We start from the raw sequence: 15,052 nt of genomic DNA on the forward strand, positions 1-15,052 counted from the left end.
AAGAATTTGTCTTAAATTTTGTGTTTTGAACGGGACTTCGTGTGCCGAATTCTTGAAAATGTTGCAGAAAGCCTATGGCGAGGGTGTATTATCAAATACAAGGGTCTATGAGTGGCACAAAGCTTTTGCAGATGAACGGATGAAAACGGCGACAAAGTCAAGGAAATGGTGCTGGGAAACGTTCAAACCATCATTTAAATTTGAGGTAGGTAGCTCGTGACTTTAGCGTGTCTCACGAACCAAATCGCAACATTTTACGCCATCAATGTGTCATGAGACACGTGGCTGCTCGACTCGTTCCAAGAAAGTTGAATTGCTTTCAAAAAATTCATCGAAAGAAGGTGGCTGAAGACATGCTTGAAAAAGTGAATTCGGATCCAACGTTTATCCAGCGCATCACAGCAGGTGATGAGACGTGGGTATATGAGCTTGACTTGCAACAGCCAGTCAACAGGCGGCTGAATGGCGTACATCCACATGAGCCGAAACCCAAAGAACCACGCCAAAGTCGGTCAAAAGTAAAAGTCGGGCTACTCGTTTTCTTTGATTATCACGGTGTTGTGCACTCGAAATTCGTTCCAAATGGTACTACGGTAATTAAGGAGTATTATTTGGAAGTCACGAACCAAATCGCAACATTTTACGCCATCAATGTGTCATGAGACACGTGACTGCTCGACTCATTCCAAGGAAGTAGAATTTCTTTCAAAAAATTCATCGGAAGAAGGTGGCTGAAGACATGCTTGCGCACGTGAATACGGACCAAACGTTTATCCAGCGCATCATTGCAGGTGATGAGACGTGGGTATATGAGCTTGACTTGCAACAGCCAGTCAACAGGCGGCATCCATCCACATGAGCCGAAACCCAAAGAACCACGCCAAAGTCGGTCAAAAGTAAAAGTCAGGCTACTCGTTTTCTTTGATTATCTCGGTGTTGTGCACTCGAAATGCGTTCCAAATGGTACTACGGTAATTAAGGAGCATTATTTGGAAGTTATGCGACGTTTGAGAGAGAATGTGCGTAGGTGGGGGCCCAATTTGTGGAAAGAAAACTCATGGCTCTTGCACCATGACATCGCACCGTCTCACAAGGCTCATATTGTGAACACTTTTTTTACTAAAACCTCGACAAATATCATCAAACAACCCCCTATTCACCGGATTTAGCCCGCTGTGACTTTTTTCTTTTCCCACAACTTAAATTTCCACTTCGCGGACGCCGCTTTGAGTCGATAGCGGCCATTCGCTGCGAAGAATTCGCTGAAGGAGCCGAAGAAGATCTCTTCAAACGCGTTTAAAAGGTGATTTGATGACTGGACTTATCATTGGCATACTTGTATGTGTATTTCTTCGAATGGATCCTATTTTGAAGGCTACAAAATAAATTTTGATGATTAAACAATTATTTAGCGTTTTATTGAACAATTCCCGGTACTTTTTTGACAAAATGTATGTAGACGATGACTCGACGCTTCGGCGTCCTCTTCAAAACTTTGCTCTATGCACTTCGCGCACATATTTTTGATTTTTAACGATTCATGATAAGTTGCCAACCCTCACTGAACAGAAATATCAACACAGTTTGCCATTCTCAGCTGTCAAATCATAGTAATCGATATCGATAGTTCTCATGCAGTTAAAAAAACACCCTTTATATACTAATACTAATAAGAATAGATACATAAAATGTATGTTTTATATGAGCCCTTATTAGAATCATGGCATGAGGAGCAGTGCAAATGCATAAATATTATATTTTTGTGTGCGATTTTTTATAAAAACAGATTTTGGGAACGAAAACAGGATATTAAATGACAATCAAGTAAAAAAAAATTCGCACGCCATTTAAGGAAAATATTAATAAAAAAAGTTTTTCTTTTAATTTTGATTAGATTTATTTTTTTTAAGCATTCCACAGCTGATAAGTAACAAAACGAGCGCAATTTCGAGTTTGCGTGTGAAAAAAAAAAATTAAGGCGGCCTCAAGCGGATGTGGTAGAAAAATTTACTATATGCGCTGCGGTAGGTAGTTACGCTGGGATAAAAACTATACTGCCGCTAGTGTTTTCTCGATAACTGTACTTGCCAGTAAATACCCCATATTTGTTTACCCGTTGCATTTTTCGAGTTTGGTACTAGGTTTTGATACTTTTCTGCAGCATTTGCTATACGGAATTTCCTCACGAATTCTTTCCATCGTGGAAATTTTAAACAAGATTTAAAGAAAAAAATTAAATAAAATAAAAAAACGTTCCAAACAAAGTGGTAGCACTAGACCAACAATAACATTTTGTTTGTCTTGATTCCGCTTGAGAAAGACGCAAAAAATATAAATTTGGTATAACTTTGGGAAATATTGGGCTGGGGAATAAGTTCATAGCGTTTTTATATTTTCTTTTATTTTACAATACGCCAAATCCTGGAGAAACCCCATGAAAAACAACTCAACACGCACCACCTCTTCGTGGATTTCAAAGCCTCCTTTGATAGCACGGATAGAAATCACCTCTATGCCGCTATGTCAAAGTTTGGTATCCCCGCAAATCTAATACGGCTGTGTAAGATGACGTTGCGCGCTACCACAAGCGTCGTCACAATTGGAAGTAACCTCTCCGAGCCGTTCGATATCAAACGAGGTTTCAGACAAGGCGATTCTCTATCTTGAGATTTTTTCAACCTCTTGCGGGAAAAAATCTTTCGCGCTGCCGAGCTAAACCGCACTGGTACTTTTTTTCATAAGAGCATATAAAGAGAGAGGCGAGCAATGTGGGTCTTGCGGTGAATGAGGGTAAAACAAAGTACCTGCTGTCAATACACAGAGAGTCTTCGCGCCTTGGTCAAAATGTTAGTGTTGACTACCAACCATTCGAAGTTGTAAAGAACTTGGTCTACCTTGGGACCAGTATTAATAACAGAAATGACGTCAGCCTGGAGATCAAACGGAGAATAACTCTTACCCCACCGCGTACGGTAAAACAGCGAGTTGTATGAGCTATACGGGGACATGGACATAGTTAAGCGTGTAAAATACCGCGGCTACGCTGGCTATGAAAGAAGATGCGCTAGCAAGGCGAATTTACGACACGGTATCCCAAAAAGGAAGGCGTGGAAGAGGATCACATCTTTGTTGGAAAGATCAAGTTATGCAGGACCTGTCTTCACTCGAGATTTCCATCTGGCAGCAACGGGTGCAGAACAGAAACAGCTGGCGCTCCATTTTGGATTCTTTGAGGCTTAGAAATGGAGTTCCTAGAAGGCAAAAATCAACATTTTCGATACCTTCTCTTCTTTGCTTTTCATCGAGGTCCAAAAGTGGGCGAAGTAGTCCGGGACATTTGCGACGTGCATGGAGAAGGTGCTGTAGGCGAGTCTACAGCACGAAAATGGTTTGCAAAGTTCAAAAATGGCGACTTTGACATCGATGACACGTCCCGCAGCGGAAGGCCTTCTGAACTCGATGAAGAACGTCTCAAATCACTTTTGAAGGGGAAAGGAGGAGGTCTCCAAACCAATCGTGAATTGGCGGAAAAAATGAGCTGCGATCATAAAACGATTCTCAATAACCTTCACTCAATGGAGTTTACCGAAAAATAGGTGCCTCACGAGCTCAACGAAAAGAACAAAGAAAGTCGCCTTCAAATTGCTTCTCAGCATCTCGCCCACCATCGAGCAACACGTCAAAGCTGCACTCCAAGAGTAGGTCCTTCAGCATCCGCCGTATTCTCTGGACTTTGCACCGACCGATTATTATATTTTCCGCTCCCTGTCAAGCCATATGAAGGGTGATACTTTCGATAACAAAAAGGCCCTTAAAAATTGGCTCAACAAATTCTTTAACACCAGACCAGGCGATTTTTGGCGGAATAACATCAACAAATTGGTCGAGGGGTGGTAAGAGGTTGTAAGCAGCAACGGCGAGTATATAATTGATTAACTTATTGATATAATTATTGTTTTTTGTTTAAATAAAAATCTTCGGCCAAAACGCTACGAACTTATTCCCCAACCTAATAAAGGGTTTTCCAATAACAGGTGTTACAGGTGAATGGCTTGCGCTATCGAGAGATGATTAACGATTTTTTTTTGCCGGAATTGGATGGTATTGAACTGGACAAAGTTTATTTTCAACAAGACGACGCTACGTGCCACACAAGCAACGAAACCATTGATCGTTCACGGGAAAAATTTCCGGACCGTGTTATCTCTCGAAGAGGTGCTCACAATTGGCCACCGAGATCTTGTGATTTAACACCTTGTGACTTTTTTCCCTGGGACTACGTGAAAGAGAAGGTCTACGCCAAGAGCTCCGGATCGATTCAAGACCTCAAAGATGGAATTCGTGAGGTTATCGAGGACATAGGGCAGCCACTTTGCAATTCAGTTATGGAAAATTTCGTGAAAAGGATATTGTCCTGTACGCGTGGTCCTGGTGGTTATTTGCCACTATTAACGGCATACCGCTCCCTTTATAATGAAATAAACACCCGATCATTTATATTAAAAAAATTGTATTTTTCTTTGAATATCAAAATAACACCTCTTATTGGAAAATCCTTTAGTAACACGATTAATAGAAATACTTATACTGCTCTCTTTGTGGGTTTACAAGCTTGAAAGTTATTGCTGCACGTACAAGGACATAGCTACATCCTTCGCAAACATAACAAATGTGAAAATGCATACAAAAGCTTTATTTCAGGCGCTTGAATGCTGTCAAGATGAAAATCAAATGTAAAAAATGCTTTAAATTAATCATAATCTTGACATTTACCACCATCAACTACGTAAGTACTCGTACATAAGCTATTTATTTTTCCAACACGCTTTCTCCTATCCCCACCACCTCCTACCCCTTTCCCGTCTACTCACCCACTAGCACCGTCACTTGCACATTTATCTTGCCATTCGCCGCCTCCTTGCTGGACTGTATGTGCACTGCATCCGGCCCAGCGGTCGATGTAGCTGCCGCCGCCATATTACGATCGCTGACAATCATCGCGGTCGCCGATGTGGAACGATGATGTTCACCACTCGCTTTATAGGCGTTCAATTGCAATTCATCATTCTCGCGACCTTCTGGTGGTCGACGAGAATTATACGTATGCGATGAAGCGTCCATAACATCGATGGCGGACAGTGAGTGTGGCAAATACGCGTTGGCACTGCCATTTGTCGTTGTCGTGCTCGCTGTCGCCGTCGCAGCAGTGTAGGCTGCAATTTTCTTATCGTTGTTGTTATTAGTACTAATCGTATTGTTATTATTATTGTTGGGGTTGTTGTTATTATTTGTTGGCACTTTCGTTAGCCAATTGTAGTCGTTTGTCGAGGCGGATGTTGTTGTTGTGGCTGTTGTGTCGTTGACGCCATCCAGTAGCGCCAACGTGGAATGATGATTGGTAGTGTTGTTGCTAAGTCCATTCGCATCGGAGAGCGTCACACTATCCGGTGCAATGAACACTTCTTGTGCTTGCAAACGTAGACGTGCCTCTTCGACGGCGTCTTTTTTGGTTGTTAGCGTTTTGTCGCGCAGCGAAGTGCGACGCACCGATTGCGCGCTGTGGACGATGAAAAGGAAAAGGGGAATAAAATATGAGGAAATGAAGAAGAAAAACATATTTCACATACAAAAGCATTATTAAAAATTAAAAAAGAAAATTTGTATATTTATGTAGGTCATCTTATTTACACCCACCGCGTATTGTTGCTTTGTGAACGGCGCACACGGCGACGTTGCGCCTCTGCCAGACGTTTGCTCTCCTGCTCTGTCTTCAACTGTTCAATGCGTTCTCGTATCTCGGGATCCTCGCAAATGTCTGTGAGTATGTAAGGGGTTCGTATTAAAATTGCCAGATAAGTTTTGCATAGGTTTTTGGTATACAAATTTGCTTGTAAATATTTTTATTTTAAATATTTTATTGATTTATTTAAATATAAAGTCTAGGAACAATAAATTCCTACAGACTACTGACACAAATTGAATAAGAGTAGATACAAGATTTTAAAAGGTTAATGAAAACCTCGTTAGCATCAATTTACAAGATTATAGCTTACCTGAAGGCGTTTCATCGTCTTTGTTTTTAGCATTCAGATCAGCACCGCATTGCGCAAGCATCTCCAGCACCTCCAACTGTTTAAAGAATTGGTAAAAGTTCGTGCGTTATATTCGTTTGAGTTTAGCCAACTTATACTTATAAGTTAACGGTACTTGATTTAATTTAACTTATTGTTTTTTTTTTTTGTATGTAAACATTTTCTGCATCACTTTGCTTAATTTCGGTTTATTTTGTTCAACTTGACTTACTTTTAGTTTATCTAAGAGTCAAGTTTCCCCAAGAAGGTCAACCATAGTTGTCTTTTAAATTTTTTATATGCCAGAGGCCGATTTTGAAATTAATTTGCGCAAATTTTAATTTTTCGACGAGTAAAACGAACACATTTGTATGCAAGTTTTTATACTTTTTGCAGTATTTGAGCAACAATTTATTCGAATCTCATGATTTTTTGACAGCTATTAAACAGATTAGGCAACAAAGAAAGTAGCGGCTAGTTTTTAAAACATCGAAACAAATTTTTTATAAAAAAAGTGTTTTTTTACAATGGCGGGATGGCACAAAGGCATGAAGCCTGGCCATAGGACTTTTCACATCTATACACAGACGACTCTCAAACTTTAGACGGAGTGAGAGCGGGCATTTACTGCTCTAAACTAGGGATAAGGCAGCCTATTAAGCTGCCAGACCAGAGCAGTATTTTCCAAGCGGAAGTTTTTGCTGTGAGGAAAGCCGCGCAGCTAGCCTACACAAAAACAAGAAAGAACTCAATAATTAATATATACGTGGACAGTCAAGCAGCAATAAAGGCAATAAGCTCACATTTCATTAAGTCCAAAAATGTTCGACGGAGCAGGAAGGCCATAGAAAGGCTAGCCGAAAACAGTAGGCTGCATATCTATTGGGTACCTGGTCACAAAGGCATTATGGGAAACGAAATAGTAGATGAGATAGCAAAAAGTGGTGTTAGACTACCATTTGAACAAGAGAACGACATACCAAAACCGCTAAATACAATATACAACGAACTGTACGACTATACGAAAAAGCGAGTGGAAACTAGATGGACTAATCTAACCACATACAAAACAGCAAAAGTTATGTGTAAAACTAACGACAAAAAACTGACTCAATACGTACTTACGCTCTCGCGAAAGGACTGCAGAACTATCATAGGTATGCTAACACGTCATAATCTATTGGCTGCACATGCGTACAAGATAGGGATTGCTAACACGGACAAATGCAGGAAATGCAGAGAGGATGTTGAGGAAACTTTAGAACACCTTCTGTGCGTTTGTCCGGCATTATCAAAAACGCGTTTAAAATGCCTGGGAGGCCCACTGTTTGCGAGTCTGAAAGACGTCTCAAAAGCGGATCTCCCAGCGCTGCTTAGATTCGCCAAAAGCGCTGACAATCTACATGATGTCTACCTTCAGTATTCATAGAGGTCGGTCTGCATCTGGTATCGCGAGGGACCAAAAGGTCTATGCGTGGCTTAATGCCAACTTGGCTAACCTAGCCTAACCTTTCACCATATACTTCGCATATACTTAGAAAAAAACTCTAAAATGTTAGTTATGTCGCACTTCAACCGTTTATCTTATTTATACCAAACCAAATATCGGCCAATGACAAAAAAAAGTTTACTTAAGGTGACCTATTTGGCAAGACTTGGCATTTAATTAAATTTCTTTCAATTCCTTTCCAATAAGTTTCATTTGTATTATTTTATTTTCAGTTATTTATATTTACAAATTCTGCTAATTTGCAATAACTCAGTTTAATGTACTTTAATATTATTTTATTTCAATTTATTTATTTCCTTCTATTTCATTTTTTTTTATTTTATTTTACTTTGTTTTTATTTATTTAAATAAAATGAATTTAATTAAATTTAGTTTTTTTTTCCTTATTTTCTTTTTATTTTATTTTATTTATTTTTATTTAATTTTTTTAATTATTTTATTTTATTTTCATTTATTTCCTTCTAATTAACTTTTTTAAATTTTGTATTTTTATTTAAATAAAATGAATTTTATTTAATATATTTTTTTCATTTTTTTCTTTTTATTTTTTTTTTTCATTCAATTTAATTTAATTTATTTTTTAGTATTATTTTATTTTAACTTCATTTCCCTCTTCTATTTAACTTTTTTAATTATATTTTTATTTAAATAAAATGAATTTAATTTAATTTAGTTTTTTTCATATATTTATTTTTTTTATTTACTTTTATTTAATTTATTTTTTAAAATTATTTTATTTTATTTTCATTTATTTCCTTCTAATTAATTTTTTAAATTTAATTTTTTTATTTAAATAAAATGAATTTTTATTTAATTTTTTTTTCTTTCATTTAATTTAATTTATTTTTTAGCGCATTTGATTTGTTTAAATTTAATTTAGTTAAATTTTTTTAATGCAAAATTATTTTGTTATATTTTATTTTATATTAGTTTCTTATTGCATTTTATTTCCCTTGATTTAATTTTGGTTTATAATTTCATTCAATGCCATTCCATTTCACTGTACTTTTATCATTTTATTTTATTGTATTTTCTTTGAAATTAAGTAAGACTTGCCTGATTTTACTTTATATTATGTTATTTTATTCCATTTAATTTTTTTATCATATCAATTTAAAAAGATTAGTTTTACTTTATTTTATTTTAATTAATTTCATTCAATTCCATTCCATTTAACTTCATTTTTTAAATTGTATTTTATTATATTTTCAGTCATTTCATTTATTTTGACTATCTATTTTGTTTTATTTAGTTTTTTTATTTTAACTTTAATTTTTTTTATTTTTCATTTCATTGTTTTTTATTTTTTTTTAGTTATTTATTTAATTTAACTTATTTTTTAGCATCAGTTTCCTTTTATTTTATTTAATTTTTTTTATACATTTCTTATTTTGTTGAATTTAATGTGACGCATTTTTGTTATTTAATTTTATTCTATTTAAGTTTTTTATCTTATTTATCTTTTATTAATTTAAATAAGTTTAATTTAATTTAGGTTTGTTTTATTTGTAGTTTTATTTTTTTTCTTTACTTTATTTTCATGTATTTAGTTAAATTTTATTTTTCATTCCATTTTATTTTATTTAACTTTAAGTTATTTTGCTTTATTTCATTCTATTTTTTATTTCTATTTAATTTAATTTAACTTATTTTTTTAACTTCAATTACATTTTATTTAATTTAATTTTTCTATTATATTTTTGTTTTATTTCTTTTAATTTGATGTGTTAAAATTTTTTATTTAATTTTTTTTATTTAATTTTCTGTCATTTAATTTAATATATTTTTATTTGTTTTTTATGTTATTTTATTCCATATAATTTTATTTTATTAAATACATATTTTAATAACCAAACTTAATTGAATTTAATTAAATTTCCTTACATGCCCCCAACACGCTGCCGCATGCACCGGCGACCACATATCCTTATCCACAGCATCTACATTGACATGCATCTCCAGCAGGAACTCGACCACGCGCACATAACCATTCGCCGCGGCTATGTGCAGCTTTAAATGAATAATAAAATGTACACAATTATTTATGCTCTAAAGAAAAATCGCTGGCCAACTCACTGGTGTCGCGCCCTGGTTATCCGGCTCCTCCAAATCGCCACCGGTTCGCGCCACCTCCATTAAATCCTTCAACATTTGACGTTCCGTCGACGAACGCGTCTCATCAATCAGCTCTTGCGTCACGCCACGCTTTGACATCTCAGCCTCAATGTAGTCCAATGTATTCTCATCGTCGCACAGATCATACGGCATATTGCCATCCGTATTCACCGCCAGCAAATTCGCACCATGATCGATTAGTATGCGCACCAACTCCAAGTGGCCGCAGGTCGCTGCCGCATGCAACGGTGTCCACTTGTCACTATCCTGCGCATCCACATTCGCACCGTACTCCAACAACAGCTGCAACATCTCCACATTATTATCGATGCAACATTGATGCAACGCCGTCAAGCCATCCTCATTCGCCGCATCTGGCGTAATGCCACGCTCCAACAGCTCGGCCACTTCATGCATATCATTACGACTGGCCGCCTCCAGCAGTACCACGCTGCTTTCAAAGGATATATGCCGACTGCCGCTGCTAGAGCTGGAACGGAAATGGTGTGTCGTATGGCTGTTGTTGAGCGCCGAGGTCGCATTACCTTTGGCGCGTTGTAATTTTAGCCATTCCTTCTCCTTTTGACGCGCGACCTTTAGCTGTTGTGCGCGGCGGCTAAAGTGGAAAGAAATGATTATGTGCATACATAAATAAGTAGTTGTAAATAAATAAATAAGGGATGGTAAAGGCGGTTGGATGATGGGGTTATTGTGGTTGCACTTACAGACGCGCCAACTGCAGTCGTTCATGCGTTGGCAGATTTTCCACCGTCTGCATCTCGGCGACTAGGTCGGCATGCTCCATTTTCAGTTGCGCCTTGTGCGAGTCATCCGCCTTGCGATTCACTAGAATGCCCTTGACCATCTTTGCTGGCTAATTGGGAGTTGCTGTTGAATATTTATTGCTTATCTTCGCCTTTGAAGCGCACGCTGACGCGTTGATATGTAAATTTTGGTTTACTGTATATACTTGTGTACGTGTACGTTAATGTATGTGTGAGTGCGTGTTGAGGAGACGTTAAAAAACAAATGCAAATCGCTTCATACTGATTTCGCTTTCAGCGCGCGGTTGGCTTTTATGTTGCTGAAAGCTTTTGTTAGATTTTTTATTTTTGTGGCGGTATTGCATAGAATTTGGAATTAATTAAAATAATTTGTTCTACTTTTGTTGCTTTTTTGTGTGTTTGTTTCAGTGGCAAGTTTTGCTGGTTTGACCGCTTATTTGCAGCGCCGTTCCTGGCCTAGTGCTACCCACTATGCGGCGGGTTACTCACATACTAGCGGTGTGCATGCGCAATCACCAACTTGTCAATCTACTCGTAGTCTAATCGTTTGTAGAATTCATACATTCGTCGTCTCTGTGACTTAATTATTTTGTTTGGTCACACGTTCCTTACGCTTTGCTTGCGATGTCGTTTTTGTATTTGTTTTGTTAAGTTCAGTCTTATATTGTCATTTCGTTTCGCTTTTGTGCTCCACAAGTTGCGTTATGGTGATCTACAATTAAAGAGAGCAAATAAAATTTATTAAATAAATGACATAATGGAAAATTGTTAAGAAGATAACCGTAATAAAATTATTATAGTAATAAATATGGTTACAAGTAGGTGATCAAATTTTATATGAAAAGCTATCAGTGGCAGAGTCAGAGAGGACTTTTTGAAAATATCTTAAAGAAGAAAACGTAAACTTGCGCTTCGCAATACTGGACTTGCGCAGAAGAAGTGTTTAGCGAACCCTGTTTTTCCACTTTTTGGTGTGGGGCTATGAACCTCGCGATGGTATGACGAATGATTCAGTGCTCCGTTAAAGTGGTTGGTTGTAAGTAGTAGAGGAAGTTATGTTACGTTAAGATGCATCAGTTGTCCACTAAGGGATTCACTCAGGCTCATAGCCCAAAAAACTTCCTGGCGATGATTGCCTATCTCGTACCAGAGTTCATGAGTGGTGTACACATTTCAGAGATGGTTGTGAGGGCATAAATGACAGAAAAATCCATTGAAATTCTTCGTAAATTTATCAAAAATAAACCGAAATCACCGCTGAAATTCATGGAATCAGAGTGAATATCTCCAAAGCATCGATTTATGGCATTTTAACTGATCATTTGGGCTTAAGAAAGGTCTGTGCACGTTTCATTCCGCACAAATTAACTGAGAACCAAAAACTGCTCAGAATTCAACATTCGAAAGACCTTATAAAAGAGGCGAGAAAAGACGAGAACTTCCGTTTCAACATTGTAACTGGTGATGAAACATGGCGTTTTGAATACCGCGAAGGAGGAAGGTGGCGCTTATTGCATGATAATGCACCACCTCATCGATCCACTCCTGTAACTGATTTGATGATTAGAAATCGCTTTCTAACCATCAATAACTCACCATATTCGCTTCATATGGCTCTCTGTGACTTCTACCTATTCAGTAAATTGGATTTGGTCATGAAAGGAAAATGTTTTGCGTCCATAGAGATCATTCAAAGGCTTGTACCGCTATCCTGAAGGACATTCCGGTCAATGATCTGAAAACTCTTTCAAAAAGCTTGTAGATCGAGTAAAACAGTGCATCGAAGCCAGAGAGGACAAAGCTCCTGTCGTTTCTATTTTAGCTCAGTCTTGTTTATTTTGGACTTCACCTTGTATTCCTAAAAATCAGCGCATATGTGCCCGTTCGACAGTGGCCAGGAAGTCATGTACCATTTGTGTGAAACGACGAGCGGTATTTGATGACTACTACTTTTCGACAGCTAAGTGCCAAGGCCTTAATTATTAGTAGCGGAGCCGAAAGCTTAAAAAAGAGATTCTCTGATATTCGGAATATTCGCTTCCGCTTTCTCCTTGACCCTTTAATATCGTCTGTTTTCGCTATTCAATGTTATCTGCGAATTATTTGGACTTGAAGTAGATCCATTCAACTTATATTAGATAAGCAGACCTGTAGGTTTCAATTAGATTTTGCTTTGAAAAACTACCACCGCCTGGTAAGCTCAAATGCAAAACGCCAACAGAACATTGCGCTATTCGAGACTTTGAAGCACTTCAAGCGAGTGAAGCAAAGCATTCATTTGGACAGCTTTCATACGGTGTATTTCTATTCTTTTTTGACTGTTTTTCTAAACCTCTGTCTGCTAGTAAAGTAACCAATATTAGTTCAAATGATACTAGTTTCGCATTCTTGATTCGTGAATATAGGAAACCCAATGGGACGTGAATATCTAAATCCATCTATCAAGCTTTATTTCAAACTTCGTCCTATCACATTCGTCTGCTTCCTCGGCACCCCACAAATGCATTTAGGCATGAAGCACAATACCGATTGGCGTTATACCTATATTTGAATAAGCTGCTGATCTATTAAATAATTTTGCACTCCTCGAGCTCAACGTCGCCGCCATTCTTAAAGTAGGTTAGGTTAGACTTGGTTGATTCTCTAGATCGCACATAGACCAGAAATTGATCCATAGTGATACCAAGTAGTGTGCATTTCCTTCCTCGAGTGTGCATTTTTCGTTTAATTTATTATACGAAAATGGTTTGTATTTCAATTCGAAAGCAACCTGCTTGATTTACTTTTTTGCAATCAAAAATATTCCCGTCAAAGAGGCTTGCACTGCATATTTACGTATAGAAGGGAATCCATGCGTAGATATTATAAGTATGCCAGTAAGCTAATTCACATAAATACGCAACTCGTTTAAGTTCCTGGAAGTGCTAAAATTAGGAAGTTTTGTTGTATTGTTCCGTCCTAGGATGCCCTTGCATTACAGCCTACATACTTCTGATGCATTTAGCTTTAATTTACAATCGTCTTCCATTACTCGCAAATTTATTTATGTATGCCTTGCAAAATAATTGTATCAATTCATTCATTCAAATTGAATTCTTTGAATTTACGGCAAAAAGCCATTTGAAGCATGAAATCGTGTCTAAATAGACCAATAAACCGTATGAAGGATGTGGAAGTGCATGCAGTTGTAGGTGTGTGTGTGTGTGAGTATATTCTTAAAGTATAGTAATGACAGACGCATGCATTCTTCATAAAGTGGTTTGGGCCAAGCTTTTCCACCAATTTGTGTTGTGCATCTTGATTTGCCTCGATTCCGCAAATAATGGCTGCTGCAATTCGATTTCGCCCCAGGTGGTTTTTATGAGAAGCTTTTGCATGGCAGAAATAGTTTTGGGTGGAACGCTGTCAGGAAATGTATTTGAGGAAAAGTGGCCGTCAAAATATGAGGGTACATAGCATGTTTACATGTTTGCACGTGTATGAGCAGGTGACGCAAAATTAGTCACCCTATCGACTACCCTGTAATTTTTGCAAATGGCGTCAGAGAGCTGCAGTATACAAACAGACAAGCAATGGAGCGCATAAAGTTCAAAATAGAGATCACCGTCACTAAAATTTTTTTTTTTAGTAAAAAAGTTATTCAAAGACAGAACTGGATGATTAATTTTGCGCCACCTTGCAACAGGTTTGTTCGAAAAGTCTGTGCAAAAATGAAAACTACTTAATTTTTTAGGGTCAACTTTTTTTCATTTTTCTACATAGTCTCTTTTTAGGTTTACACATTTTATCCAACGCTGTTGTAGTTTGTTGATCCCTTCCGCATAATAGGACTTGTCCAAGTGTGAAAAATAGCCATTCATTTCACCTCCTAGTTTGAATAAAACTTTTTCCGTCAGCAATTTTTTCAAAGTGCGGAACAAATAGTAGTCTAAGGGAGCCAAGTCTAGAGAAGAGACGAATATGAAACGAGTTGGAATACTATTTCAATTAATTTTGCGACCACATCTATACTCAGTGCACTCTGTCCAGTATGTTGAGAGGAGGATGAGACGGCGCGGCCCGTTTGCCCGGCCTTCGATCGAATCAGGCTTGAGGCCTTTGGCACTGTTGTGTTAGGAAGTGACCACCTTGCCTCCTTGGTAGATTTCTTCGGAGGTCGGGTAGATTTAAGGAAAATTAAAAAGGGAACCCGAGTGCAGTATAATGGACTTAATGTTGTCCGACTGCTGTGTTTGCTAGTCTGTCCCGACAAAAAAAAAATCAAAACAAAGAAAAAAACATCCTCTACTGAGGAGCTGGTGAATTGTTGTAATGGAAAAGGAAAATCACTCGACTCCCTCGGAGCAAGCGAATGCCAAACACAAAAAATAGAGCGATCTGGCTGAAACTTGATGTTTGTTCTTCCAAAATATGCTACTAACTAAATATAACCTCGATACGCGCCAGTAGTACCACTTCTTAGGCTTTGCACGCACTTTTCAAACGACCCTCGTAACTATATACAATATACTATAGTAGCGAGCATAACTGAGTGCATAGCGATTTTTTTAAATATTTATTTACAATGTTTT

General features: G+C 37.5%; 1 protein-coding gene across 4 annotated transcripts in view; it reads right to left on the reverse strand.

Annotated features, from left to right (window-relative positions):
- LOC128860246 (protein phosphatase 1 regulatory subunit 16A) overlaps positions 1-15,052 on the reverse strand; it is a 116,424-nt gene that overhangs the window by 6,986 nt on the left and 94,386 nt on the right. For all 4 annotated transcript variants that reach the window (XM_054097639.1, XM_054097637.1, XM_054097636.1 and 1 more), the window contains 6 exons: positions 10,422-11,193; positions 9,658-10,312; positions 9,466-9,591; positions 6,054-6,129; positions 5,695-5,815; positions 4,872-5,557 (listed from right to left, as the gene is read on the reverse strand). In XM_054097639.1, coding sequence (XP_053953614.1) covers positions 4,872-5,557; positions 5,695-5,815; positions 6,054-6,129; positions 9,466-9,591; positions 9,658-10,312; positions 10,422-10,561 — 1,804 coding nt within the window. In that variant the 5' untranslated portion in view covers positions 10,562-11,193. The remainder of the gene's footprint in view (positions 1-4,871; positions 5,558-5,694; positions 5,816-6,053; positions 6,130-9,465; positions 9,592-9,657; positions 10,313-10,421; positions 11,194-15,052) is intronic.

This window comes from Anastrepha ludens, chromosome 4 (genome assembly GCF_028408465.1).
Source record: "Anastrepha ludens isolate Willacy chromosome 4, idAnaLude1.1, whole genome shotgun sequence".
Lineage (NCBI taxonomy): Eukaryota > Metazoa > Arthropoda > Insecta > Diptera > Tephritidae > Anastrepha > Anastrepha ludens.